The sequence below is a fragment of the Oncorhynchus mykiss genome, chromosome 7 (assembly GCF_013265735.2).
Source record: "Oncorhynchus mykiss isolate Arlee chromosome 7, USDA_OmykA_1.1, whole genome shotgun sequence".
Lineage (NCBI taxonomy): Eukaryota > Metazoa > Chordata > Actinopteri > Salmoniformes > Salmonidae > Oncorhynchus > Oncorhynchus mykiss.
Genome location: NC_048571.1, coordinates 21,364,906 through 21,388,832, shown reverse-complemented (window position 1 = coordinate 21,388,832; position 23,927 = coordinate 21,364,906). Strand labels below are relative to the sequence as shown.

Here is a 23,927-nt window from a genome sequence, read left to right as displayed (position 1 = left end):
CAGTTCTGGGGCTGCCTTGTGAAGGGCCAACTGGGTTTCAGACACCACTACAGTATTAAGAAAAATGGCATGCAAGACTCAACAGACCCACTTTTAATAAAAAATAAAGGATTTGACTGACAGACAAGCACAGAGCCCTCAGACACAGCCAAGCACATTGGCAATAATACTTGTACCTCTAGAGACTATATAAACACACTCAATGCATCAGTTTCAGCATGATGGAGTCATTGAAAGGTTTTGGTGCCGGTTTGTTGGATAATTTCTACAACGGCTCACTTTAATATTAGTCCTCATCTGAGGCAGTAACACAGTTTAAATTTTATTTCAGTAACAATTCACTCTTACCACATGTGCTTTCAATCCCAAACAACTTAAAGATCTACATTTTCAAACCCATCCCACTGGCTTTTTATTTTATTGCAAATGGAAGTGACACCTACACACGCACACTTCAATATGGCACAAGCTTCCTTTATCACCTATAAATGCATCATGAAACCCCACCTGTCAACGATGGTAATATGGGTGAATATTTAAAACCAAACCAATAACCACACCATATATCTAAAATATTAAGACAGGAATAATATAGCAGAAAAGGAGACTGTTGAATTTTTTTTTTTCAAAAGCATGCCATCTGCCACGCTTTGGTGAAGACCCACTACAATAAGAACGAATAAGCATCAAATATTGAAATCATTGATGCAAATGAGTGGCCAGAGTATTTATCTTCCTAAAAGAGACTCCCAGACAGTCAAAGTCAATCTATTCTCTGTCTTGATTACAAGGTAAGGAAGAGACTTAAGACTCACTAATTTTGCGTTGTGTTTCTCAAACTTGTTTTGTGCCATGGAAGCCAACATCTTCAATTAAAACTAGAACTGACCCCAAGGTTGAGAAACACTGCTCTACCCATCTGGCCTGTGAAGTGAGGCAAGTGAAGTAGTGACTGAGCATGCTCCAAGCCCTAGTGTTCTAAGCTGCCCTAGCTAGCCTTGGGCCAGAACCAATTCATTAACTACTGAATCCAAACTGAAGAGAGTTTCAAAATGGGTGTTCAGGTGAGCTGAAAACAAATCAGTTTCAGTCTTTTTCCCCTCCAGTCTTACCCACCACTAATATCTAGCTGTTGTAGACATACAGTATGTGCTTGTCTTCTCGCCTAACGTGACATTGTATAAAGTTCAAGCGCAACAATCCATCTCCTAATCCCACTAACCAATAGGAGCTGCTCCTGGTTTTAAATCAAATATAATATGAGTCTAGAAAGGCTCGGGGAGTGTCAAAAAAAAAAAAAAAACATTCATCTCGCGTCTTCTCTTGGGCTGAGAGTAGAGAACTTCATCAGGATTATCTGACATCTATTTCTATCCTTAATCAGCAGCCCTGGCCACTGTACCATCCCTCCCTATATAATACATGGTCCAAATAAATAAAACTTAAAAGTAAGGGCCAAAGGAAATGAGATTTTTCTTTTTTTTTAAATCACAATAATCCTTGTAGCCTTCCTTAAAATAATAGTAAAGACAAAATGAAGCCCTAATAGTACATACAAAAACCCCCCACCATAAAGTCTCATATCATTCAAAAACACAGGAAATATCTACAAGTGGCCGTTGTACAATGTACTTCATCTGGTAGACCGGTTGAGGATAGTTAAATACTCTTCATGAACGCTCATCTCTTCCTCGTTAACTTCCTCAATGTGATCATGCTCTGCCTAACAAAGTCTTTGACCTTCTTATAACCTCTCCTCTTCCTCAGTCGGCATAGTGCATGATGGACTCGACGTAGTTCCCAGGGAAGAGGCCGGTGGTGCCACTCATCGTTCCTTCGTACCAGCCGTCGTCGTTCTTCTTGATGACGTAGATGATGGCGCCCTCGTTGAAGGACAGCTCGTCCTCCTTGTCCGCCGCGTAGTCGTAGATCGCCACCACTGTCGACCAAATCAGAGAGGAGCAAAGAGGACAGGAGATGGGTAGAGCACAAGGGAGGGCGAATGAAAAAGAGAACAGGAGAAGTGGAAAGGGCATGTTTAGATCAGGGTGGAAGAGAGAATCACTCGCTACCTTTCTCCATGTAGGTGCGTGGGGCCCACGGGGGGTCCTCCTCTGCATAGGGATCACTGTACTCCACCACGGCCGACTCTTCTTCCTCCTCATCATCATCCTCATAGTCCTCTGGAGGGGGCGGGGTGGGTTCCTCAAACACAGCTTCTTCTACAGGGGGCGGGGGAGGGGGCACGTCTGAGACTGGGGGGGGAGACAACACACAGTCAGGAACCTTGTAACTAACCAACCAGTGGAATGTAGATTGACACTGGCATTCCCATGCATGTGGCGGAGGGCTGGAGTGGTTGTTTGGGTATCCATGCTGAAAGTGTATGAAGACAAACAGAATTCTGGGGGGAAAGGAGAACACATTTCCAACGCGCACAGGTGGGAAGTTTATTTCAGACAGGTTAATCGAAGTTGATGGATAGTTCAGCTTTGAAGTAAAGACAAAAATAGACTCACGTCATGAGTAACAAACACATGCACGACGGAGCCGCTGCAAAGACCAGGCAACAAGGTGGAGGAGCTAAAAGCCACTTACTGGTCTCCTGTACCCGAGCCACAAAGCCCATCAGAGGGAGCTGAGGAGTGATCTGCATGGAGGGGGGAGGGGGGGCAACAAGAGGACCTGCTATGCACACACACACACACACACACACCACAGGAGAAGCAGAGAGAGCAAAAGAGAAGAAAGAAAGAGGGGCAGATTGTAATTAGGAAAGAAAGGAAGGCAGAAAGAGAGATGTGGTGGAATTAGAATATGATAGAAGCCAGTTAAATCAGTAGGCAGACTAGGCATTAAAATGGCTAAATCAAGAGCAGGAATCCTTTCACACACAAAAAAGACAGCGAACTGCCGAGACCTAGGCACTTTGTGCCTACCCATAGGTTTGCCTGTCTTCTGAAATCAAATGGGAGTTTTTATGTATGAATTCAATACTCTAGTGAGGTTCTGGGAACTCACAAAATTACAGTTTTCTTCCACAAGAACTGAACATTTTTGTCAGCTTGTATTTAAAATGTTGTTGTTTTTTAACCAAAACGCTAAGCCAAGTAACAGAAATAATTTGGGCCGGTATACATTTTGTTTCTACAAATAAGTTACAGGATGGACCAGAAGCCCAAACGCTCCAGGAGCCAAACCAGACAGTAATATATGAAACAAAGCTTTAAAGAGGCAGGCTCAATCTAAATGAGAAAGATCTCTAAACACAAAAGCCCATTTGCGTTCTGGTAGGAGTGATGTGTTTCTGCTCCAGGCTGTTACCTGGGACCTGGTTGAAGTGGGGTCCTCCGTTGGGCTGGGGCTGGTTCAGGGCCATGTTGGAGTTGGGCTGGCCTGTTAATGACGCGGGCCGGCGGTATGGCAGAGACCCCCCCACCGCAGGAGGGTTCTGTGGTTGCACCGGCCGGTTCATGCTGAAGAACTGGGGGGCACCTGGGGTACAGACAGCAAGGGGAACCAGAGAGATTTTGGTATGGTGTAGCTATGTCACTGAACTTATCACTTCTGTTTCCCATCACGATGCATTTAATTCATGGGATCGATGTAAGCACTTTACAGTTTTTGGTATTCAGATGCCTTATTATCATGGCATATTTCAAGTCAAAGACCCTTTTCAACATCACTTACTGTAAGAACACAAGAACAATTTAACTCATGCACAAGGTGTGATGATGGCATGCAGGTGGTGACTGGGGGCGACGGGAGAGAGTTGCCCTAAGAAGGGAATGAGAAAGACACCCAGAGGAAAAAGGAAAAGACAGTGACAGATCAGACAGTGAGAGGGAAGGTGATGGAGAAACTCTGATGATGCATGGGTGGAGAATGACCAGCCCACATGACAACATCCCCGCTGGTACACAGACAGATACAGGTCCTGGGATGATGGGAGATATGGTCGTGATGCAGGGGAGAGGGTAGTGGTGGGGGGGGACACTCACCTTGTGCGGGAGTGCTGAAAGCAGCAGGGCCGGTGCTAGTGACGGAAGTGGGGAGCTGGGGTGGGGGAGGGGGCACGGGTGGACCCTCAGGTGGGGGGGGGTGGGGGAGGGATTAGGAGCTAGAGAGAGTACAGGGAGGCCATCAGATGGGACGGGAGTAGTAGTGGTAGTGGGAGGTGGCTTAGCAGGGTTGGGAAGGGCAGGGGCAGTACCTGCACCATCAGCAGGTGGGAAAGGGAGGAAAGCAGTGGGAAAAAAGAGGAAAGGAGAAGGAAAGACAGGAGAGGGAGATAAAGACAGGTGCTCAGACACTATCAAGGGGGAAGGAAGGAGAGAGTTTAAAGCAGTCTGACAGACATTATTGCTCTTTAGAGAGCTAGTAGGTTGAGCTTAGACAGTGGACAGGGCATGTGGCCAGACCTTACCTGGGAATGCTGTGGGGGGCGGGGCAGGCGTTGGCACGGCGATAGGCAAGCCCACGGAGCCGCTGCCGCTATTCTCTCTGCTGCTGCTGCGGCTGCTGCTGCTGGGGTGGCTGCCTCCACTGCTGCCACTGCTAATGATGTCACACAGCCCATCACAAAACCCAATCAACACCCGCAGGCATTAAGTCATTAACTTCTTGAATCTACTTGAGACGCACATGTCCCAAGTAGGCACCTGGAAATGCAAATGCGCTACGCTAAATGCTAAATGTACTCGTTAAAACTCAAACCTTGATCAAAATTCACAAGCAGGGTATTAAATTAAAGCTACACTCGTTGTGAACCTAGCCAGCAAGTCAGATTTTTAAAATGCTTTTCGGCGAAAGCATCAGAAGCTATTATCTGATAGCATGCACCCCCCAAAATGCCAGCTCGACACGTAAACAACAGATTTTGCGATAGACGGCGCTACCCAAAACGCAGAAATAAAATATAAAACATTCATTACCTTAGACGAGCTTCTTTCTTGGCACTCCTATATGCCCCATAAACATCACTATTGGGTCTTTTTTTCGTTTAAATCGGTCCATATATACCCAAAATAGCTTTGTATTGAAGTAGTGTCATTCAGAAAAATTCATCGTTTTTAAACGCTGCGTAATTTTTTAAAATTAAAAAAGTCGACGATAAACTTTCACAAAACACTTCGAAATCCTTTTGTAATCCAACTTTAGGTATTAGTAAACGTTTATAATCTATCAAAACGATTACAGGGCGATGTCTCTTCAATAGGTCCTCACTTCAAAAACAATGCAATCTGATCTCTCCTTGAACTGCATCCGGGTGAAGAGTGGAAAACTTGGGGTCAGACAGATGGATTTTCCAACAATTAATTCGATTGAAAATTAGTACAATGGCGCCATCGTGCGGAATTTGTATGAAGTGCAGGCAAATTTCCATTAAATTCTGTTCTCCTTTAACAACTGGTGGAAGTGACTTATGGAAATTATTTTTTGCTTTCAGAGAGCAGTTTTTCTTGCGTTTTTCAATGAAACACACGCTCTGTTATAGTCACAGCCGTGATTTAACCAGTTTTATAAACTTCAGAGTGTTTTCTATCCACACATACTAATCATATGCATATACTATATTCCTGGCATGAGTAGCAGGACGCTGAAAAGTTGCGCGATTTTTAACAGAATTTTCAAAAAAGGTGGGGGTAGATTTATTAACAGTATAGATTAGAGGTTATATACTTTGTGGGCCAGTTCCCCAGATACAGATTAAGCCTACTGCTGGAATAAAAAGTACTGTGATTTTTTTTGTCCAGCGCTAGGTTTAATCTGTGGTGCAGGAAACCGGTCTTTAGAGCCCTATTGGTATCAGCGGACATGCAAGCACAACCTACCAAACCAGGGTCTCTCCTGGCCCAAACTCCTGCCCCCCCCCCCCCCCCCCCCCCCCATCTACCTAGCACTGAACAGATTTAAATGAACAGCTCTGCTTTGAGATGACATGTACAGCAATAAAGAAATGAATCAAACGTCACAGATTACAACATGACATTTAGCGGTGGTCCATTAGTGAGACATGAAGTGACAAAGACAGAGGCACGACAAAGCTGGAGGCATCTGAAGAAAATCAAGGCGAGAAGAAAAGAGGAAGGAGACTGGAGACAGGGAATGAGTGAGAACTGGATGGATGGAAGAAAAGGACCAACGCATAGATAGGTTGGAGCAGAAAGGACTGTCTGTTTAATTTAAGCCAAGGTCAACCATTGCTACTATTAGTTTTAACGTCAGTTTCAAATAATAATAATAATAATGTGCTCAGAAGGAAATAGAGAAGGGACTGACGGAGGAAAGGGATCAGCTGTATTCCAAAGCCCAAGCTTCAATTCTCTGGTGGCAGATACTCTGTCATGTAGTCCAAAAGATCTTGTTCTCACTGCCTGGTAGGAGCCTCAGTGACACCCAGAGCTGCTCGTGCTTATCTGATCTGAATATCCTCTGCTGTTACGCAGATGATAAAAATACATTACTTGGAAACAAGAAACATATTTGAATACATGCCTATCTGAGCTGTACGTTCGTTTTGTGTGCTTGGTGTAGTGCCTATTCAAAGTGTTTCAGACCAGTTTTTTGGTGATATTATTATATTAAGTCCTGTGGGTAGGGCTGGGGGGGAAAAAGGAGTTTAGTAGCATGTAGCTACAGTGTCTGTAATCAATTGCAGCAGATCTTTACTACAGGGCAGTTGAATCTAAGCGTGTCTGTTCAGTGAGTCCAGGGCCGCTCGAAGTGTGTTCTAGACGTGTTTTTAGCTAGCGGTGTGCTGGGAGCATGCGGGACGGGGTACCTGTACGTGCGGTTCCTCTGATTAACAGACGCAGTGCGTGCAGGGCTCTGCTGTGGGGGCGCCATGTTGCCATGGCGCGTCGGGCTCGAGACGTAGTCGTTAGGGACAACGGGAGGACGCACCGGCTCGAGTGTCCTATAGGGGGAGTGGCGCCTGCGAGGGGAGGGGTATGAGAGGAGTTTAACATCCACAAGTGAGGGGGGGGGGACAAGAAAAGGAGGACAAACATGGGAACCAAAATAAATAAAAGAGAACCAGTGCAAACTCAAAATGGGGTGTAGGTGGGAAAAGGCATTAAATGCATCAATCGTGTCCACAGCTGCTGCTGCTTCGGTTCTTACACAGCCCAACATCAACCGAGGACAGTGATGTCTATTGATGTGCTTCAGTGGAATAAAAAGCCTCAAAAGTATGGATGAGCAGCCAAGTATAATCTCCCCCTGTGATTGTGTAAGGGATGGAACTTTGAGCGCTGTTGCCATGGAGAGCATGAACAGCCCGAATTAGAGTTGAGGGGGGAGGAGTCACATGACATCACACATATGGGGGTGGAGGGGGGGGGGGACAAAAGCAACCAAAACACCACAGACAGAGATGCCTCCTCTACACCAGAGACTGGACTAGGGCAGTGTGTCATGGACGCCCGACATGCGTCTCATTTCAGGGGGGACATGTTTGAAGGTCACACACAGCGCTTAAACATTAGAAGAGACATAAAAACAATGTTATAAACCATTACATACATTACTGTTATGGACAGGTCTGTAGAGGGGGATACAAACTGGACAGGGACACATAACAGGACAAAGCAACAATACAGTAGCCCATAATGTCAATAAACACATTTGAAGATACCCATTCACTGGAACAACCACACACCTGAAGAAATTAGGTATGTATGCACATTCATTATATAATCAAACAGCATATCATGTGCCACAGGCTAGCTTTGACCTTTTCACAAAGAGGTCTGCTCCGAACCTTAAATAAATGTCACTGAAGGTCGCTGCTGGGTGGTGAGGGGGTAGCCTGGTCCCTAGCCCACCATACGGGGCTTAGGAGGAGCAGAGGGACACTACAGCAATCTGTAGTACAAAGGGACACCTGGTGCCTGCATGATCAGATCTTGTCCATTGACGAACATGTTTTAGATGTCTGATCGTGATTGGCTGAGACTGAAAGCATGCTTTTCTCAAGGAAATGAGCAGCATGGACAGGAGTTGTGGCACCTGCCACATTTACATACCCAATGGTTCCCTTCCCTGACATGGGTGGGCTTGGCGGCTTCTGTGTGGGTGGGTTGGTGCGAGGGAGACCTGTGGCTCCGGCCTTCATGTTTTGAGCACTGGCCTATAGGACATGGTGAGAGAGGTTACAAAAACAACAACAGGGAAATACTAGTCAACAGAGCAACACGACACAACCTGGGATCGGACAAAACACACTCTGGTCTTACATGCATAACAACGTTGTTTTTAGAGTTTACATTTCGTTAGAAATCCTTACCTTAAACCTTAGCAACCACTAGGTTCATTTTTAAAGGCAAATAAGTGATGCAAAGAGAGAGAAAGAGAAAGGAGGATTAGTGACTAATAGCGAGAAAATGCACAGAAACACATGTAGCAATGTTATAGGCCTACAGTCCACAGATGTTGTCAGGGAAAAAGCGAACAAGTCACACACTGTCCTAGTCAAAGTGACTCACACCGTTAACGCCACACCCTCGTGCTTTTCCCAAGGGCCTACTACTGTCTTTGTACCAAACAGGGGGGAGTTCCCCAAAACGGTTGTCGCACTAAGATCAGTGTTTGTCCATGATCTTAGTGCTACAAAAGTTTGATGAAAACTCACTCCAGTACAAAAATAAAAATGTACTACTATCATCAGGAATCCAGTCGGTAAACGTCAATGCCCCACTGCTCCCTACCTTGACTCCGTGGCCCATGTCATCCAGCAGGCTGTAGTCGATTGGCTTGCGGATGTAGCGCACCGGCCTCTCTGGATTGGCCGGAGCAATGATCTTATGTGTGCGAGAGGTGTTCTTATTGGTGGTCAGGATGCCAATCTCCCGCCTGGCCACTTTCTCTTTGTGGATGTCCACTGTCTGGGGCCGCACAAGGGGCAGAAATACAAGAAATAGACTTGAACAAAACAGCTTTTTGAGCTAGGCCTATAAAGTATTTTTTAGGCTATATGGATGTGTGTGTGAGTGTATTTCGCAACGTGTGCATCCAATGTGTGTGTAGACAGAGTGGTCCACATCCCGGCAGCCGTACCTGTGAGATGTGGTTGATGGAGGATTCCATGCGGCGGAGCTGGGAGGCCTGAATGTCAAGCATCTGCAGGACATTGTTGGCCAAGGTGTTGATCAGGTAGGCTACGCTGGCCAGAGACTGGGTGGTGTAGTTCTTAGTCTCCTCCAACGCTCTGTGCTTATCTGGTGACTGAGAAGGGAGAGTGAGTGAGAGAGAGGATGAACAGATAGACATCAGTAACAGAGAAGCGAGTGTAGCGAGGCAATAAGAAAACAACAAAGCCAGGCAGCATAAAAAGGAGAGCATTGATATCATATAAATAGGATCTTGCAGGGGCTGAAGGATGACAAGGCAAGCCCTTATGTTTTCAGAGGGAAACAATTTCCTGGAGATGAACCTTTCCTTGCTTTTCTGACCACGATGCCCTTGTTGACAGTATGTACTGACCGACATTACTTTTCTAAAAGGACAACCCTCTACCCTCCCCATCTGCCCGGATTTCCATGGACGGTGTGTTAAAGAACAACTGAATGTACGGATTCTGGCATGCGTTTCTCTGCTGCTCATTAAGAAAAAACAAGTTTTCAGTCTTGGGGGTGTGGTTCGATGTGACAGTTACTGATGTTTGTCCCCAATGAAACACCATAGGAACAAAGCCAGTATTACTTCTTCAAAATAGTCAATGATTCTAAGAACTCAAGAAATATGTAATTAATTGACGTTTTTGCTGAGGTTTTAGTCGCGCAGTTTTACATCTAGTTAAGGTGTTTGGTGCAGTATTGCTCAAGTAAAAATTTTTTTTAAATGTGTGACTTGTCTTATGTAAACAAAGTCAGATCCGTTGCACTGACGGGGAGGTCTGTCTCACTGTCTGCGGTAGGATTGGATAGAGCGCAATCACAGCAGCTGTGTATCCCGTGTCAAAGGGCAAGTGAGCATTGTCGAAATCAAAACCCAACCCTCAAGTCATGATGAACTCACTTACAAAACTCATTTTGTAACAATACTGACCTCATGAACATAATTATCCTATTTCCACTTTGTAGTCAATGTTGACACTAGAATGAATGTGTCTGACTAATATCAATGCTACATAGAAAACAGCCTATCAGAGAAGATGTTATTTGCCTTCAGATGCACTTTAACAACAGTGAAAACTAGGCAGCCTCAGTCACGAATTCCACAAATACACATGCATGCCTTACAGGGAGTCAAGAGCACCACTAAGGAATTACATCCATTCTCAAGCAAGAAGACAAACAGGTTGTCAGTATTCAAAGAAAGGTGCAGTTGTAGTGCACTGGGATGACAAGAGCACACAAACTCTCACACTTGTAGCAGTCTCAAGATCAACTGACAGCATTCTTCAGATCATTTATTCATAGCTAACCTGCAATTAACTCTGACAAAAATAGGTTTAACTCATACAACACTCAAACTTCAGCAAAAAATCATCGACAAATAGGCCTACATCAGGTAGACCAGAGCACTTCAATCTAACCTCTTCCTAACTGCGTGGCTTCACACAGTTCCAACTCCATGTTGGATGACTACATGAAAGTAGTAGGCCCGATTACCAACAACGACGAGGCGGCGTACAGAAAGGCAGGCAGGCACTCGGACGGCGTGGTGCCAGGTAAACAACCTCTCCCTCAACGTCAGCAAAACAAAGGAGCCGATTGTGGACTTCAGGAGGAACCAGGCTGTCCTCATCAATGGAGACGGTCAAAAACTTCAATTTCCTCTGCATATTCATCTCAGAGGAACTGAAATGGTCAAACTACACGGACACTGTGGTGAAAGACAGTGACTCTTCTACCTCAGGAAGCTGAAGAAATCCAGCCTGTCCCAGAGGACCCTCAGTGTTCTACAGGAGCACCATCGACAACCTACTGTCGCCCCCCCACGGACATTTACCCTGCCCCCACCCCCCAATAGAAATGTATCATTACTACAGTTGTAAATATGTATAATAATATTTGTACTGTTATTGTTTCATTCACCTCTCTTTTTGTCCTGCACAGTTAGTGCTCGGAGCTTAAGAATTTCACTGTACTCTAATTACTTCTGCGACCGTGTGCATGTGACTAATCTAAAACAGAAGAACAGTGATCCATTCTGTGACTAACTATATAGGCTAGGCCTATTGGGGAACCAGCAGACTTTTATTGAACAATCTCAGATTAGCCAAATTAAATATCTTGAGTCCTGGATGGCGCAGTGGTCAAAAGCACTGCACCGAAGTTCTGAAGCGTGTCACAATAGGCTGTGACTGGGAGCCCCATAAGAGGGCGCACAATTGGCCCAGAGTTTTCCAGGGTAGGCTTTCCTTCGCTAATCGCGCTCTAGCGACTCCGGTCGTCAGTTGAACGGTGTTTCCTCTGACACATTTGTGTGTCTGACATCCGGGTTAAGCGAGCAGTGTGATAAGTAGGCGGCCGGAGGGCGCATGACTTGACCTTCGTCTCTCCCAAGTCCATTGAGGAATTGCAGAGATGAGCCAAGGGACCTAATTCAGGGAGAAATTTGGTTTAAAAAAAATATGCTTGTGGCCATACCACCCTGAACATGCCTGTTCAGGTTCGGGTCTGGTTAGTACTGGGGCAGGAGACTTCCTGGGAATACCAGGTGCAGTGAACTCCCGAAAATATTTGTTTTAATGAATACCAGTATGGAGTCCGTGCTTGAGTCAAGTGTGTGAGAATGACAGTCATGATCACAGCTGGGCAGAAGCAAGATCACAGGTCAAGACATCTTTAGTCATGTTAATTATTAACTATACCCAATAATGTCATTGCGCATTCAGTGCCAGGACGTTTGAACACTGGTCACTTTAATAATATTTACATACCGTTTTACTCACTTCATATGTATATACTGTATTCTACTCAAGGTTCATCCTATATAACTACTGCTGTGCACACCTTTCCTATTCATATACTGTCCATACACACCATTACACATATGATTTATATACATGTACACCAGACTGACATTGCTCATTCTGATATTTCTTAATTAAAATTTGGGGGGGGTGTGTACCATTTTGTGTTGTTAGGTAAACTGCACTGTTGGAGCTAGAAACATAAGCATTTCGCTGCCATGCGATAACATCTGCAAAATACACAGTGGCCAGTTTATTAGGTAAACCACCTCGTTCACAAAAATGGTTCACCGCTACAGAGAGTGAGTCACGTGGCCATGGCTTACTATATAATGCAGGCACAGACAATCGAGGCATTCAGTTACTGTTCAATTGAACTTTAGAATGGGTAAAACAAGTGACCTAAGCAACTGAGCGTGGAATGATTGTCGGTGCCAGGCGCGCCGTTTGAAGCATCTCAGAAACGTCTGGCCTCCTGGGCTTTTCACGTACGACAGTGTCTTGGGTTTACCGAGAAGGGTACGACAAACAAAAAACATACAGTCAGCGGCAGTCCTGTGAGCGAAAACAGGTCGAGATGAGAGGTCGAGAGGCAACAATCGTGCAAGCTAACAGGCGGTCCACAATCAGGCAGTACAACAGTGGTGTGCAGAAAGGCATCTCGGAATGAACAACTCGTCGGTCCTTGTCACGGATGGGCTATTGCAGCAGACGACCAAACTGGGTTCCACTCCTATCAGCTAAAAACAAGAAGAAGAGGATCCAGTGGGCACACGATCACCAACACTGGATAATTGAGGAGTGGAAAACCCTTGATACCAACTGAGCGACTTTTACATTCCCCCGAAGAACTCCAGCTGTTCTGGAGGCAAAGGGGGGTCCAACCCAGATCTAGATGGGAGAACCTAATAAACTGGCAACTGAGTGTATGTGTAAGTGACCAATAAAATTAGATTTGACAGAATTAAAAGTTAAAGGAGAAGGATAGGTTACAACAACCAAGAGCCAACTTGCTACTTAATATTCTGAATGGAGTTATTTGTAACTGCAGGGTGAGAAAGTGCATGCACTACAGCCTCTTTTAGCCTAGCTAGCTAACATTAGCTAGCTTCTCCCGGTTTGATACAGTCCTAGACAGGTACTACATAATCATATTTGATGATAAATAACCTAACTATGGCAGCTATTAGTATACTATAGGGCGAGTCAGCTTGGATGGTTGCTGTCTCATCTCTCCCTCCTCACCATGTCACTTCCTCAAAGTATGGCCCCTCCCCCAGCTTCTATAGCAGCACCTCTCCCCCACTGCTTGGCTTTATCAGCTCCATCACTCGGATCGGCCTGCATTCGACCCAATCTATATGGAATGATTCTAGTTGTCCTCGGGTCCATTCAGAACTGGTCTCTATATTTAAAAATGAATGTATGCATATCAGGTCAGGGTGGGAAAGCCCAGATTCATTTCGGAACCCGTCCAACTTTTTGGAACCGTGAAGACCTCTAGTTCCAGGGCAGTGGCACTATTGACAAACGTTTCACACTCGGTGTCAGAACCTCACTTTATATTAGGAAAAACGTACTTCATGGCATGACTAACAATTTAGCTTGTTCTGCCACTGCCAGATCCACCAGTAGTCTATGAAACACAGATTTATTTTCCCACTCTACAGTCAGTAGTACAATAAATTCGGCATTGATGATACAGGGCGTCCTATCCAATCTGCAGTGACTTGCTTTGGCACACATTAGGCTGTAACATTAACTAACTAACGCTAAATATTGGCAGAAGAACGCTTACAAGTGCCACACATGGTATATATATTTTCTTCACGACCAATGTTAACAGCTAGCTAATGTTGACATGAGTTGGGCATTTCAAAATCGTACCACTGGAGAATTTGACAGCAATGGCAGCTAGCAGTGCAGCTAACTAGAAACTAGTGGCTAGTTGGAATTAGCTAGCTCGTTTGCTATAGTCATAATTCGTTTACTTGTGGATTATTTGGTTCTCTTCTGGTATCAGAACGTGTTCCATCATTTGAAATCCAATTAAATGCCTTACTTCTTTACCTTAGCTGAATACCTTGTTGTATACCCCATCACGACAGTCAATCATGAAACCAGCTGTGCCCAAATAATTCGTGCTAGCTCAGCTAGTTAGCACAACTAGTTAGCTAGCAAGCATTATTTGGTTGGATGTAAATAGCTAACGAAGTCAAGTTAGTAAAAATACTAACAACTACATAAACGTTTGAGAAATGACGACACGTGTACGACGGTTGGAGAACGACAACCAATGTTTTCATATTAGGAAAAACATAGCTACGTTCCGCATGAAGTAGCTAACTAAGGTTAGCTAGTTATCTATCGCGCTAGCAGGAGCACCCTTGCAGTCGAGTCGCTGCACCTCATCGGCAAAGCTCGTAGCCATCACTTCGCCCACCGTCAAAGATGATACTCGTAGAATATATAATTGATAATGTTATAAAATTATCATTACCTGAACATAGTTGCTTTCGCAATACTCGGCAACTCTTTCCAAATTGGTAAAACTATCTAATAAAGCACTACGTCCAGCTGGAATCTCCTCTTCCAAAAGCATTTGTAACTCCGCCATTTTCACATCTTTAGCAATCAATGCATGCCAGATCGCAGCCTCTCCAACGCTCATGCAGAAGTGGCGTTGGGCATCCCAACTATGACGGAGTGTATAACAATCTGTGACAAATTTAAGTGGATATGATACCTAGATCTTTGCTCTTTCAATTCCTTGTCAATTTACATTGTGACTGGTGTAAATAATGAGAAAACCTCAAGATTCTGTTTTGAAAGGAAACAATAGCACCTGGAAAAAGGCTGTTAATAATATTATTTTTTATTTTAAACAACCAATGCTAAAGTAGCGATACAGGGGAAACAGGGCTGGGGATTGAACCAGAGACCCTGCAGATACAGAGTGAGCACTTGTTGATAATAATGGCCAAGATGTCTTAAAGGTGGCGAGATATGCTCACAACAGTGGGGCTGCAACAAATGTGCAAAATATTATATTCCTATCCTAACACAAGAGTAGTGTAAACTTTATTTTTAAAATGAACTGTCAAAAATGCCATATATCTGGGGGAGTGGGGACCACGTGCTTTGGAAGGCAGTTCAGCTGGAATGTTGGTTTAAGGCAAGGTTTAAGACAATTCATCAATGGTCATGGAACTTAAAAGATAGGTACTGATCCTCATATTGAAATAGGCAGAACAAAAAGCTACTTCAGGTGGTAGCTCAAATGACGAGTCGCCATTGGCAATGACTTGAGCTAATCAAAACCATGTTCAAGAGCTCACTGACAAATAGCCCTACAAAGCGCGGCATCATGTTTAAAGTTATTTTAACAGTTCCACTCGGTCTAGAATCTAGGCTAACTGACAAGCACCATCCCAAATAACACAGTTCCTCTTCCACAGATGGAGTTTGAGACAAATGTCCACTGTTAGTTTAGCTTCTTCTGCTCACAGTGATCCATGTGTCATCTTTAGGCGTTGACACCAGCTCAGATCTGGCCTCTACCACCTGTCCCTTTACCTGATGCAGCTTCAGTTGGCGCACTACAGTGCTGAGGACGACAGTGGCCACTGTGTATGCAAACCTGAAAGGTGGTATAAAAAGTTAGTAACAAGCCCACGTCCTCCTTTGCCTGGTAGTGACACTCCCTCTCCTTTCCTTTGATGTTGTCGAAGAAATATGGTAAAACTGTATAAGAAGTTGCTCCTGTGTAATTACAACTAGAAAAGGCCCTAGCCACTTGGTTAACCTCAAGTGCACGCCACTATCCTTTCCCATCCCCGTTACCTCAGCTCAGGACAGGCCTGGCTCCCTGAGAATCCAAGCAGAGAGAAGCTTTTCCTGGCTGAATCTTCTGTGAATCGATCTGGGTCAAACCTGGATGAACAAAGTGCAAGAATTCAAAATCGGTACCAAAAAATCCAGCAAAAATCGTCCCTTTAGTTGGCAAAAATACATATGAACAGACTTGTAGGGACGGCTCCAGGTGTCTGCATCCTGTAGGACTACCCCAAGGGCATAGATCACCAGTGTCTAAAAGAAACATAGGAATAAAGTGTTTTCATCATTCACTTTAAACTTCAAAATTCGGTTCATTTTACATCCACAAGCACTTGTTGACAGTGACAGTGAGATGTGGATAATAAAGGGACTAAGTAGGGAAGAGGAGAATAAGATACCTCTTTAGGAATAATGTGCTGATCGACTTTCCCTTCATTTTCCTGGAGCTGGGCTGCGATGGGCGTCAGTTTGGCTGTCCGCACAGTCTCGTTCAAAACCTGCTGGAAGTACCTATAGTATAGAAGATACATTTTATAATGCCTATCAAATGCATCTATAAATATTCCTTGAAGACATGTCACCATGAAGATACCATGAGGATACCTGCCCCTTCTGCTGTGACCGACCAGGGTTCGAACCCGGGTGTCATGTGGGCCACAAGGCTGTTAGCCCCTGTTAGCTTAGGCATTAGCTCAGGAAGCTCACACCAGTCTTCAGGTCTCATATAAGGTACTCATCATGCAAGAGTGGATCTGAAACACCTCTATTACACTGCATCACATCGTTGATGTTATTTGGCTGTCAGACAGAGTCAGAGGTCACCTGAGCTGTGGGATATTATCCAGAGAAACAGGCTCAGAGCCCAGAACATCCTCCAGCTCCTGATGCAGCTTCTCCTGAACTTCCTCTGACGTGGACAGGAAGTGTACTGCCCAGATGCACACTGGGAAAATATTACAACCACAAAGAGAAACATCAACAGTTTGAGAGAAAGATTTTCTGACAGAATACTAACCAAATGTATGATTTTATTCGTTCAGAAAAAAATGACGATTGGATACACCATAAAAGCTGCAAGTTCTAACGTAGATAGGCATAATCTATTTATTACTAGTACTCACAATTAGCTGTGATGACACAACCTGCCAGTGTGAACACCATGCTGTCCTCCATCACCTACAAAAGAGAAACAATGAAAACAATAATTAATTAAAACGAAAGTAGGATGAAAGTTTTATTTTCCTCTACATGTGAGTAACAGCAACAGGAGGCTCTATGCTCTGCCCCAATGAGCCTATTCTCCTTATAATCAAGGAATCTGTGCATCACCTGTCTATCTGTGAGGTTGGACTGGAGAAGAGCGTCCACAAACGCTGTCTGGCTCCTTTGTCCTTTCCTGTCTTTAGCCACAGACATCATCACTGTTTCCATTTCTGCCAGTGCTGTAAACAAACATAATGTACTTAGCATGAAGACAGAATTTATACACATAGGGAGATACTCTAACAATCTCTTTTTTTATTTCAGATACATTCAGTAAGGAAGTGGAAGTTCTCTTAAAACCTGTCTAGGACTGGGGTTCCACTAGAGGAACCAACAGCCAATGAAATTGCAGGGCGTCAAATATAAATCAACAGAAATCTCATAAATCTAATTCCGCAAACATAAGTATTAGGCACCATTTTAAAAGGTAAAATTCTCATTAATCCAGCCACAGTGTCTGATTTCAAAAATGCTTTACAGCGAAAGCTCCACAAACGATTATGTTAGGTCACCACCAACTCACAGAAAAACCCAGCCATTTTTCCAGCCAAAGAGAGGAGTCACAAAAAGCACAAATATAGATAAAATGAATCACTAACCTTTGATGATCTTCATCAGATGACACTCATAGGACTTCATGTTACACAATACATGTATGTTTTGTTTGGTACATTTCATATTTATATCCAAAACTCTTATTTTACATTGGCGTGTTAGGCTCAGTAGTTCCAAAACATGCAGTGATATTGCAGAGAGCCACATAAATTCACAGAAATACTCATAATAAATGTTGATGAAAATACAACTATTATACATGGAACTTTAGATACACTTCTCCTTAATGCTGAGATGTACAGGTAAGACATATGATCTATAGCAGTGAACTAGTTCTCACTCACCGCTCTCATAGTGTTCCTTTCTGATGGAGCTCTTCTCCATGGAACCGTCCAAATAGCCTTTTCCGATCTCCGACCAGATCTGACAAGTAAAGGGAATTATCAGTGAAAATCTGCAAACACAGGTCGTAATGGGCATCTTTTCACCAGAAACGGTGACTTTAAATATGACTGCTCACTCACTGCCTCGTGGTTCTTTCGGAAGCCGATGACTTCAGCATCATTCCGGAAGCGGTCACCCAGAGCGAGTTGAGTGACAGCCTTCATGGCCAATCCTAGCAGATGGGCACAGAGGGGTGTGTGCTGGTCCTTAGGGAAAGACTTCCACTTCCCCACTAACTCCTCCACCAGCTAGAACAGGACAGAAAGGGTGGGAGGGAGACAGAGAGTGTGTGTCAATGGGAAAGGGGGATACCTAGTCAGTTGTCTAACTGAACGCATTCAACTGAAATGTGTCTTCTGCATTTAACCCAACCCCTCTGAATCAGAGAGGTGTGGGGAAGCTGCCTTAATCGATATCCACGTCTTCGGCGCCGGGCAGAACAACATATTTTTACCTTGTCAGCTCAGGGATTCGATCCAGCAACCTTCCAGTTACTGGCCCAACAATCTAACTACTAGGCTACCAAACTTTAACATCCCAGGGAAGTGAGCACAAAAAGCTTTTGAGTAAACACATACTAAATGGATACACAAAAACATAAGAAAATATTGCAGAATAATACAGCCAAATATTAAAAACGGCCAAATGAGCCATTGTGTAAGAGGCAAACCTTCAGCAGCAGGGGAAAGTTTTCCTTCAGGGTGTTGTTGACGGCACTCTCATACAACTTCTTCCTCATTACAGCCTCTGTGGCCCCTCCACCCATTCCTGACTGGTACCCTAGCAACGACTTCAGCATTGTCTCAAATGAGTCCGCTACAAAGTAAGGATAGAAGATGTCGCAGTGGAAAACATGTTACTGTTTCTTAATTTCAAAACAACACTGTACATGTAAAACAGAAATCACCTGAATCTGTTACAACGTCTATCTATACCTGCATTCCACTTAGAATGGTGCAATCGTTTAAGCATGCATTTTAAGTGGTATGTTAGTAGGGACAGAGCACCTGTTTCCCTTTCCTCCCAATAGTTTCCCTCCCTCCCCAGTACGCACTAGTCCTGTTGGGGTTGATGTGCTGCCGTAGCTGGTCCACTGAACCCAAGCTGACCACAGGGCGTCCTCCAAACCAGAAGGATGCCACAGGACCAAACTGTCCATGTAGACAAGCCAGGAACTCATGCAGACTGCCTTGGTTCACTATGTCTTGTATATTTCCATCCCTAGATTAAGAAAATTAGACAAACAAACCAATATGAACCTAGGTCAGGCCAAGGCCCGTATCCAGAAAGCTTCTCAGGGTATGCTGATCTAGGATCAGTTTTGCCGTTTATATGGAGATGAATAGACAGGGGGATCTGATTCTGGATCAGTACTCCTACAGAGACGCTTTATAAATACAGGCTCAGGTCAAGTGTGGTGACCTTACCTGAGTGCTAAAGAGAGACAGTACTTAGAAAGTTGTAAAACACATCTGGTCATAGGCTACTCACTTCTCTTCTGTAGGGTTGAGACCTGGTATACCAGAAGCGCTTCTTGATGACTTGATAAAAAAATGAATCAAGTATGTTACTTTCAGTTTCAAGAGAGACATAGCATAAAGTAAACATGACAATAAATGGTGTGGGGTTTACATATTTACAAGTCCATGGCAGTAACCTCCAAAAACGTGAGCTTTGAAAAAAATATTTGTCCACTCCTTTGCCATATGTTTTACAATTCACTTAAACTGCTGAAACATTTGAGTACTAAAGGTAGATACATTAAATGTCCAGGGATTTTTTTAACTGTCATGTCACTGTAAAACTGTGCACAGAGTTATCAGTTTACACGTAGCTAGTAATGACATGGGTGACATACGATGTTACAAATATTGGCTGATATAAGCACAGGCATTGACTTACTGGATACAAATAGAGGACTGCGCCAACCAGAATGATGACAAAAGTCACTGCAAATATCGCAAAGTCCAGCATGTTTGCTGATGTTACTCAAAAAAACGTTTAGATAGATAGCTAAAGAAATACTATGCATACAATATAGCGACCACGTCTACGGTAGACTCATCACTCCGTGTTCTACTGCAAAGCCTGCACAGTCAGTGAGGCTAGAGCAATGCATCTCAGAGCGCATGGCTAAATCAGAATGCACAGAAGCAGATAAAATCTAACTACAAAACATTTAGTCGTTTTGGGGAGGAAGCAATGGTCCATTTCCCAAAATTATGAACAGCACACTTATATTCTGGGCAATGACAAAAGTGTCGGTAGATCATAAGTACGAGAGCAGATAGAGGAGAGCAGATACAGTTTTAGTATCTTAATTTGATCACCCTGTTGCAAGAGAACACTTGTAGTGTATTTTAGGCTTAAAAAGGCTTCTGAAGTTTGTAATATTTCCACTTTAAAACTTCTGACTTGATTTTCCCTTACAATAAAAAATGAAATAAATAAACCCCTACAAAAATGGCCATTAATTATAACCCACATCAGTGGCGATTTTAGCATGTAAATCTCCGTGTGACAAAAAAAAATCAAATGTGGGATGCATGCCAGCAAAGCAGCTACACAACACAACACTAAACAGTACATTGATTGCACTATACAACTGCGGAGCCTAGTCAGGCCGCGAAACAGTTCTTTCAGCCTCATTTATTGCCTTTAAAAAAAAACAGCTGATATGGCTGACTTGCTTAAACAAATGTGGTTTCTACTGACAATTGAGATGTACAAACTATGGCATAAGAGGCAATCCGTAATTTCGATTGAGACATTAATGAGCGAGCTAGGACTGACGTAGTCATTAAAACTATTTGTTCAGCACTTTTGGAAATGTACAGCACAGATTCAAAACATGGCCGTTCTTACAGTGTTCTCCCTGTACACCAAGTCAGAACCTGCAGGATAAATACAGGGGGCAGATAAGCAGACAATGCGAGCTCTTACAATATTTGATGATTACATTTCTCAAAAACAGGCTATAGGCTACATGTGCACCACCAAGTCAGAACAGTAGGAGACTGTTAAATCTACCCCCACCTTTTTTGAAAATTCTGTTAAAAATCGCGCAACTTTTCAGCGTCCTGCTACTCATGCCAGGAATATAGTATATGCATATGATTAGTATGTGTGGATAGAAAACACTCTGAAGTTTATAAAACTGGTTAAATCACGGCTGTGACTATAACAGAGCGTGTGTTTCATTGAAAAACGCAAGAAAAACTGCTCTCTGAAAGCAAAAAATAATTTCCATAAGTCACTTCCACCAGTTGTTAAAGGAGAACAGAATTTAATGGAAATTTGCCTGCACTTCATACAAATTCCGCACGATGGCGCCATTGTACTAATTTTCAATCGAATTAATTGTTGGAAAATCCATCTGTCTGACCCCAAGTTTTCCACTCTTCACCCGGATGCAGTTCAAGGAGAGATCAGATTGCATTGTTTTTGAAGTGAGGACCTATTGAAGAGACATCGCCCTGTAATCGTTTTGATAGATTATAAACGTTTACTAATACCTAAAGTTGGATTACAAAAGGATTTCGAAGTGTTTTGTGAAAGTTTATCGTCGACTTTTTTAATTTTAAAAAATTACGCAGCGTTTAAAAACGATGAATTTTTCTGAATGACACTACTTCAATACAAAGCTATTTTGGGTATATATGGACCGATTTAAACGAAAAAAAGACCCAATAGTGATGTTTATGGGGCATATAGGAGTGCCAAGAAAGAAGCTCGTCTAAGGTAATGAATGTTTTATATTTTATTTCTGCGTTTTGGGTAGCGCCGTCTATCGCAAAATCTGTTGTTTACGTGTCGAGCTGGCATTTTGGGGGGTGCATGCTATCAGATAATAGCTTCTGATGCTTTCGCCGAAAAGCATTTTAAAAATCTGACTTGCTGGCTAGGTTCACAACGAGTGTAGCTTTAATTTAATACCCTGCTTGTGAATTTTGATCAAGGTTTGAGTTTTAACGAGTACATTTAGCATTTAGCGTAGCGCATTTGCATTTCCAGGTGCCTACTTGGGACATGTGCGTCTCAAGTAGATTCAAGAAGTTAAGATGAAAATAGACCAAATTATTAGGGTGAGTCCAAAATGTCTTATATGCTGCTGCATAAATTATGTAATATGCCAGGGAGATATGTATACTGTAGCTAAGAAAGTAATACTAAGTGTATGTTGTGTAGTAAGCTGTTAGTAGCCCATGTGCCTCACCTAATAATTTGGTATATTTTCACCTCTTAATTTCGACAAAATTTACTGTTCTGACTCTGTGGTGCACATGTAGCCTATAACCTGTTTTTGATAAACGTAATCAAAGAATATTGTAAGTGCTTTCATTGTCTGCTTACATGCCCCCTTTATTTATCCTACGGTTCTGACTTGGTATACAGGGAAAACACTGTAAGAACGGCCCATGTTCTGAACTCTGTTGCTGTACATTTCAAAAGTGCTGAACAAATAGCTGTATTGACTAAGTCCGTCCTGGCTCGCTAATTAATGGCTCAATCGAAATTCATGATTTTCTTTTATCCTCTTGTTGTCCCCTTACGCCATAGTTTGTACATCTCAAATGTCAGTGTAAACCACATTTGGAGTCCCAACACCCGCTACACCTGGCTATCAGTGGCGCCTTGTCTGGCAGCGAAACAGTTCATTCAGCCTCATTTACTGCCTTTAAAAAAAACTGCTGATATGGCTGTTGGGACAGCTTTATGTAGGCCCTAACAGTTTGTGGGCACCGTTTGTCACCGTTATAGTGTAATTAAGGTATTGTTAGTGTTGCGTTGCGTAGTGACTGCTGACATGCATCCCACTTTTCTTCTTTTTTTGTGCCCCACCTTGATTTACATGCTAAACTCGCCACTGCACGACATAACTCATATGTACAACACATCTCAAAACTAATGGTTTTTATCGCCTGGAACTTTTGGAAAAGAAGCTTCTTTCCACCATGCTGTTCTGTTCATAAAGGGGTTACTAACTTTACCCTCATTTAATAATGAAGAACTGCTATTGGGTAAACAATCTACTTGTGAATAAAATTGAATCCCCCGTCCTACAATGAATGTCAAGACGATTATGACAATATTTATTTTCAAATGTCACGGTTATTGTCCATCATTGTCGGTTACACGATTATACGATTTTTGTGACAGCCTTAGTTCCAGTGGTCTGGTTTAATTGTGTGGTATAAAGAGCCTTCAGAATGTATTCACACTCCTTGACTTTTTCCTAAATACATTGTTACGATTAAGTTGAGGTTTTTGTGTCCCTGGCCTACACACAATAGCCTATAATGTCAATGTGGAATTGTTTTTTGAAATGTATACTAATTAATAAAAATTGAAAGCTGTAATGTCTTGAGTCAGTAAGTATTCAACCCCTTTGTTATGGCAAGCCTAAATAAGTTCAGGAGTAAAAATCAGCTTAAAAGTCACATAAGTTGCATGGACTCTGTGTGCAATAAGTGTTTAACATGATTTTTGAATGACTACCTCATCTCTGTATCCCACACATACAATTATCTGTAAGGTCCCTCAGTCAAGCAGTGAACTTCAAACACAGATTCAATCACAATGACTAGGGAGGTTTTCCAATGCCTCGCAAAGAAGGGCACCTATTGGTAGATGGTAGGTATAAATAAAAAGCAGATATTGAATATCCCTTTGCACATGAAGTTATTCATTATACTTTGGCTGGTGTATCAATACACCCAGTCACTATACAGATGCAGGCGTCCTTACTAACTCAGTTGCCAGAGAGGAAGGAAACCTCTCAGGGATTTCACCATGAGGCCAATTGTGACTTTAAAACAGTTAGAATTTAATGGCTGTGATAGAAAACTGAGAATGGATCAACAACACTGTAGTTACTGCACAATTCTAACCTAATTGACAGTGA

At 43.1% G+C, this 23,927-nt stretch overlaps 2 protein-coding genes across 11 annotated transcripts; both read right to left on the bottom strand.

The window, feature by feature from the left end:
- Window positions 1-78: 78 nt before the first annotated feature.
- Window positions 79-14,631, bottom strand: LOC110527491 (abl interactor 2). Of its 10 annotated transcripts, none has more exons than XM_036982955.1 (11): window positions 14,424-14,630; window positions 9,061-9,228; window positions 8,712-8,888; window positions 8,291-8,308; window positions 8,031-8,134; window positions 6,785-6,937; window positions 4,427-4,557; window positions 3,325-3,495; window positions 2,599-2,688; window positions 2,073-2,255; window positions 79-1,939 (listed from the first exon to the last, which is right to left on the bottom strand). In XM_036982955.1, the coding sequence occupies exons 1-11, from the start codon at window positions 14,592-14,594 to the stop codon at window positions 1,764-1,766; spliced, it is 1,542 nt and encodes a 513-aa protein (XP_036838850.1). In that variant the 5' UTR covers window positions 14,595-14,630; the 3' UTR covers window positions 79-1,763. The 10 variants fall into 10 exon arrangements, with proteins under 10 accessions (XP_036838850.1, XP_036838851.1, XP_036838856.1 ...); XM_036982956.1 differs by having other exon boundaries at window positions 2,599-2,685; XM_036982961.1 differs by lacking the exon at window positions 6,785-6,937 and having other exon boundaries at window positions 14,424-14,631.
- A 149-nt stretch (window positions 14,632-14,780) lies between these two features.
- LOC110527492 (cytochrome P450 20A1) lies at window positions 14,781-20,132 on the bottom strand. The gene is made up of 13 exons (XM_021608804.2): window positions 19,925-20,132; window positions 19,514-19,563; window positions 19,077-19,243; window positions 18,693-18,838; window positions 18,103-18,270; window positions 17,923-18,001; window positions 17,090-17,202; window positions 16,882-16,936; window positions 16,583-16,703; window positions 16,159-16,270; window positions 15,948-16,012; window positions 15,767-15,856; window positions 14,781-15,563 (listed from the first exon to the last, which is right to left on the bottom strand). The coding sequence occupies exons 1-13, from the start codon at window positions 19,994-19,996 to the stop codon at window positions 15,413-15,415; spliced, it is 1,389 nt and encodes a 462-aa protein (XP_021464479.2). The 5' UTR covers window positions 19,997-20,132; the 3' UTR covers window positions 14,781-15,412.
- Window positions 20,133-23,927: the final 3,795 nt, after the last annotated feature.

Excerpts from the sequence above, each read along its gene's own strand:
- LOC110527491 (XM_036982955.1), bottom strand. The coding sequence starts at position 14,594 with ATGAGCGTTGGAGAGGCTGCGATCTGGCATGCATTGATTGCTAAAGAT. Across the intron at positions 9,229-14,423 it reads GCGAAAGCAACTATGTTCAG|TCACCAGATAAGCACAGAGC; the intron begins GTAATGATAATT and ends CTCCCTTCTCAG. Across the intron at positions 6,938-8,030 it reads TCAGGGAAGGGAACCATTGG|GCGCCACTCCCCCTATAGGA; the intron begins GTATGTAAATGT and ends CTCCCCTCGCAG.
- LOC110527492 (XM_021608804.2), bottom strand. The coding sequence starts at position 19,996 with ATGCTGGACTTTGCGATATTTGCAGTGACTTTTGTCATCATTCTGGTT. Across the intron at positions 18,839-19,076 it reads CATCAACCCCAACAGGACTA|CGGACTCATTTGAGACAATG; the intron begins GTGCGTACTGGG and ends CTTACTTTGTAG. Across the intron at positions 17,203-17,922 it reads AAAGGAACACTATGAGAGCG|CACTGGCAGAAATGGAAACA; the intron begins GTGAGTGAGAAC and ends GTTTGTTTACAG.